We start from the raw sequence: 6,000 nt of genomic DNA, 5'->3' as shown, positions 1-6,000 counted from the left end.
ATTTATTTTCTCTGAATTAGAGTAACTATTTCTATTTCTTTCCACTATTTAAAACAGAGATTACACAGATCACTGTTGAAAGAAACATTTAATAATTTTCTTTTCTAATCATAATAATGACAATAATTTCTAATAAATTAAGAAGAATAAAACAAGGTTCACTTAAGACAGTGATACAGAACCTTTCTCCAAGCTTTAACAAACAAAGATTTATATGTGTTTAAGGTTTTGACTCGAATAAAACCTTGATTGTAAAACTTGAATAGCATTATTTTACAATTACTTTCACATGACAAAATCTTTCTGTTCAAAATATTTGCCCTTCTGTATTCTAAAAAAGTAGCAAAAAATTCAAGATATTTCCTACATTGCTCATCAAAAAATCAACGAAAATGTAAATTTTGGTCTTCAAATATAATTCAGCTAATGCATGACTTTATAAACAAAAAGGGAAAGAAAAATTGGGCAAAAAAGGAAATGATAAAAAAAGAAATGACAAAAAAGGTATACAGTTAAAGTAAAGGTATATACCTATTTCCTCAGTAAGTACATAACACTAAATAAAAATGCATAAATACAAATATTACTAAATAAAACTTATACAAAATAAGATTCAAGTACAGTCAATATTACGTAAAATCATCTATTTCTTTACTCAACCTTTCTTGGGTTCAATAGAATTTAATAGATTTGAAATAGTAATTGAACTGAAGTTTTATTGTTACATAATTGATTTTAAATGCAAATGGTATCTTGGAACAGTAGATGTGTATGAATAATTTGTAAAATTTTAAAAATGAGAAACAGTTAAAAACCTTGAGCTTTCCTAGTTAATATTTTGTATATTTGACAAAATACATTTATAAACAATGCATGATACAAAAATATAAAAACTTCTCGTATATTTTCAAGTATGAAAAATAGAATAAGCATGTGTTTATGATAATAAAAATAACATATAATATAGCTTATCTAGACAGGAACATTTTTAAAAAATGATAATGAATATTCTAACAAGTCTTTCTATTCATAAAAATAGATTATTACATTCAACGCTGATAACATGATGAAGATATATTGAATTTAAATGTAATAAGTGAAATTTAATAGTAAGAAGCAAAATTTAAATTTTCTAACCAACATATCTGGCATTAAAATTCAGTCAAAGTAAAAAATTAAACACATAATCATTTTTAAGCTTAACATTTTATATTTCCAATTTTAAAATGCAAAAATTTAAACTACGTATAAATGTACTAATTGATTTAAAATTTAATTAAATTACGTCAGGTACACTTTGAATATATATTATTTTCAATACACTATAAAATTTACCAAGATAAACTCTTAATCATTAGAATAATAATATACATAATGATAACTAGAAATTGAATACATACGAAGAATACAAAAAGACTAGAAATTGAATATATAGTTAAAAACACTAAAAAAAAATTTTAATTAGACGATTAATCTAATTCACAATAAGACAAATGTGCGTATTCTTTATAGAGTACGTTATAATTATAAGATCCTTTAAAATGATATTAAACATAATACTATTGAAATTAATCATCAAGGAACCATTATACAGCATAATGTTCTTATTATGCCTTTGACAAAAAATATTACAGTAGTACATACTTAAATTACAGGCATGAACATAAGTACATAATCTTCAGTTATAATAATACGTTAGCCTAAATGATTTAAATAATTTCAAAGAATTGTTTGTTTTTTGTATATGATGCACAAGAAAAAATACATAAGTGTCAGGTACACGCTACAAATATTCAATGCTTTCCCAAAGCAACAGCAATTCAACAAGAGCACATCACTGCAGCTGTGACAGACATTCATAGAAAATAGCTATTGAATATATGCAAACTGGTTTACTGGTGAAGTGGTTTACCACTGGGATGGGTATTGGGTGACTAAGCATACACACAATGAACATTTGCTGTATATACCAGAAACTTGGTAAGTGTATACATCTTTCCAAGTATAAACGGTTTTTTGTGCATCATATACTTGTAAATAAACAGTCCATTGAAACTGGATGAATCATCAAATCCAACTGACTCTGTATATAAGCTGTATAAACCCTTAGGCCCTTGGTTCATAATCTTGGTTCTTTTAAACATATTTGAATGTAACTTTAATTATATGCTATATGTTCAAGAAAAAGGCTGAAATTTTTTCAAGGAATGGCACTACGCTGTCTATGCAGGTGAATAGCCCATTTCAATTTTATGTAAAAATTATGTTGTGGCCATCACATGTGAAACTCATATGTATTGCATTTGATATACAAATGACAACTAATGAAGTTAACTTGACAGCTGTGTCAATGTGGTCGAAGGGTTTCAGAATAATATTGATCGAAAAGACATCTGCATGCACACAGGTATGTGAGCAAATAAAATATTTTGCTCTTCTCCGTTTCTAAACTGTTATCTTTCTCTTTACATTGTCATAGAGTCACAAGTTACCACGACTTTGTTTTTGATCGAAACCTAGGCCACATGATATACCTAACATATATTTGAAGTTTCAGTATGATCTGATCAGTAGAATCTCAACTACAAGTCTTTGAGCAATGTCAGTTCCATTGTTAAGCAATTCTTAAAAATAAAAATACAGGGTGTGTCACATTTGTCTCTGGGTTTTGGATGGTTTATAAAAAATGATGTGATTTTATTAATTAGTACATTTCTTTTAAGGGGTTAAATCAAAGATCACAACCACATTTGCTACCATTGATTGGGACATGTTGCAGAGAGTGTGGCAAAAATTTAACTTCAGACTTGAAGTCTGCAGCATCAGACAAAGTTCACACATTGAATATTTGTGGAAAAAAACCTGGAGGGAATTGTGACACAACCTGTATTTACGATTTTTTTCCTCCCCTAATAAAGAATGGGTATTTTGCTAGCAATTAATAAGTATTAGGATGATAACAAATTGTGAGAATTTCTTTAAATAGAACAGAGGTAAATATACAAAAAAAAAAAATTTAAATTTTTTTTTAGGTAATTTCAATCTTCAAGAATAGAAAAAAATGTGTATACGGAGTAAAAATCTGATTGCCCCTAAAAGTGTAGAACATATCAGCCATATAAATTGACCTCAGATCTTAACAAATAACATGAGACTGTTCAACATATTTTTTAACAATGTTCCATTAATTTGTGAGATCTTAAACTTGTGGTTAACTTTTGTTGAAGAGATTCATTATTAGATTCTCCACAAGAACTTAAATTGAGACAAAGTTTAACTAAATCTCTTGGAATCAAGTAACGAACCCCAGGAACGAACTCTTGGGCAAACTGGCGTTCCGCATAATTATTATTAAATTCCAAAACAAACAAGTGGCAGTAATCCTTTAAACATCTTGACCAAGCACTGAGGAGAATATGCAAGCCCTCGCAATAAATATCATCTAGAATATTCTAAAATAAAGTAAAAATTTTAAATGAAAATATTAAATGCAAATTGAAATATGAAAACTTAAAAACATCCTGGAACACTAAGTGTATGTTTTAAACTTTCAAATATTTAATTAAAAAATAGTATTTTATTTCATATTATAACTGACCTTGAACAGCTGACTAAATTCTGAGTTTACGACTATTAATGTTCAACTCTGCAGCCCTACAATTTTCAACCCAATTCAGAAGACAAGGGAACTCCTGGATTCATGAGATTCCTGGATTCATATATTCACTGAGACTTCATGGAGGATTTTTTGATGAAACCAACCTGAACTTGCATTACATGGAGAGAAAAAACACCAACCATAGGCGGTTAACAGGAAGTGGATTTTAACCAATGATTCATCTACCACTAAATATATTTTACATCCCCGCTGGGGCTGCTACAGCTGGGATTCAAAACTAGGACATCCCATTCGGAGGCAAATGCTCTATCCCCTGAGCCACCGAGGTGCCAAAAAGAGTATTTAGTAATATTTTAAAATTATTCAAAAGATAGGAAAATATTAATTGAAGTGGTGATACTGAGGGCATGAAGGCCTGCAGAAGGGCAAGCGATCATTTGGACTGCCAAGTTAGGGGAGCATCATACGAGAACTAGATTTAACGATCTCTAAATTATTAACTTATTCCTTTTTTTAAATTATTGTCTGTTTGAAAAATATATTTATCAGTTCTTTTTTTGTAAATTATATATTATTAGTTTTAATTTTCCTTATAATTAAAATTCTATTTCTAAAAGTTTCACTAAAGATAGAAAGAAAAATGTGCAGTTGAAAAACCACTTGTTTGAAATTGAATAGAATAAGTTCTGCATTTTTCAAGAAGGATTTCTTCTCTAGAGCTTTATGACTCAGGAGGAAATCATTTGACAAGGGGTAAGGAGGCAGAAGACATTGCTTTAAGTTTCAAGCCAATAATCTCAAAGAGTGAATGCAAGATAAAAACAAGGAAAGGAGTCACCTTGGAGAATGATCATGTGGGCNGACGAAATGGCCTGTCGACGAAACAACCCTGTCGAGAAAACGGCCTGTCGACGAAATGACCTAGTCGATGAAACGGCCTGTCGATGAAGAGGTGTCGATGAAATGGTGTGTCGATGAAGTGATTGTCGATGAAATGAATGCGACCCGATAAAAACAGGGGAAGGAGTCACCTTGGAGAATGATCATGTGGGCTCTTGTATATTTTTATTTCAGTCTAGCATTCATTCTTTTCAATTTAGTGTGTTACATCTTGTTAATTTTATAAACAGAGGGGGAATTTTTTTTTTTAAATAGAGCATCCCTTTGGAAATTTTTTTTCTCATCTTATCTTAATCTACTTTTAAATCAAAGATGAAAAAAATTTAAATAATGATTTTTTAAAGCTATGTTTCGATGTGTCATTCATTATTTTATGATCTTTAGTCTACCCCCCTTTTTTTAAAAATAAAATATAACTGTTTGCTCAATAGATTTTGAAAATTAATGCAATTTGAAATTGTTTGGTGTTAATTTTATTTTTAACGACTAAATGAATTTATTATTTGTAAAAATAAAAAAGAATGATATGAATTAATTTTCAAACAAAAAACTGTGTGCGTTCAATTAAGCAATAAAATAGGATTATCGGATATGTATATGTGAGCTTGTGTGTTATATGTTCTCTTAATTTTATGTGAATTATATCTTAATATTTTATATAAAAATACTTCGATTTAATCTCAAAATGAAATTTTTAATTGAATTTTTTATCCAAATTTCAGAGGATTTTTTTTTATTAGTGTATCCTGGAATTGATGATTATATCTATACAGATAGTTTAAACTTTAGCTTTTACTGTATATAACACAGTAAACAACTTAAGTTTTAAGAATTAATATTTAAGTAAATGAAAGAAATTAATTTAATGAAGTATTTATTTCACAATATGAAACAAAGATTATTATCAATGTATCATTTTTCTTATACTAAGGTAGTAAAAATTCTCAAATAAATTAATCGTTTCATTTTTTTTTTTAAACTGTACAGTTGAGTTAATTTGGTTTATTTAATATCTAAACCAAGAACAAACTTTATGAAGATAACTTATACATAAGAATCGTCCAGAGCTTAAGTAGATTTAGTTCATAAATTATAGTTTTGAGTCAATCAAGCTAAAAGTTAAGACCTATATACTCTCAACATCTTGAACGTTTATACCTCAAAAACTGCGCTATGTCAAAAAAGTATTTTTTCACCTGGCATTATATATATTAATTTGATTTCCTATGTCAAACAATTTTTTCAGATAACTTTGCTATGTTGAATATTTTCGAAAAAAATCATAATGTAAGTTTATTGTTAGCCAATTCTTTTCTATTTGATGCATAATTATTGTCTTACTTTTAAAGAATATCATTGCTGTATTTAGACCTATACTCAACTATCATTACATACATAATTATTAGTAGTTATTCTTATGTTTCACGATTCTAATTTTTAGAGTACTATTTTAGAGTATATTTTTCTACTTTTTAGAACTT

At 28.2% G+C, this 6,000-nt stretch overlaps 1 protein-coding gene across 6 annotated transcripts in view; it reads right to left on the bottom strand.

The window, feature by feature from the left end:
- Positions 1–507: 507 nt before the first annotated feature.
- Positions 508–6,000, bottom strand: part of LOC107444359 (uncharacterized) — a 26,113-nt gene continuing 20,620 nt past the window's right edge. For 2 of the 6 annotated variants that reach the window (XM_043047985.2, XM_043047986.2), the window contains exon 11: positions 2,764–3,452. In XM_043047985.2, coding sequence (XP_042903919.1) covers positions 3,171–3,452 — 282 coding nt within the window. In that variant the 3' untranslated portion in view covers positions 2,764–3,170. Of the gene's footprint in view, positions 3,453–6,000 lie in introns of all 6 variants that reach the window. The other 4 variants (XM_043047987.2, XM_071177852.1, XM_016058473.4 and 1 more) reach the window with 4 other exon arrangements.

Source organism: Parasteatoda tepidariorum, chromosome 2 (genome assembly GCF_043381705.1).
Source record: "Parasteatoda tepidariorum isolate YZ-2023 chromosome 2, CAS_Ptep_4.0, whole genome shotgun sequence".
Classification (NCBI taxonomy): Eukaryota; Metazoa; Arthropoda; class Arachnida; order Araneae; family Theridiidae; genus Parasteatoda; species Parasteatoda tepidariorum.
This window is presented reverse-complemented; position numbering and strand designations above follow the sequence as displayed.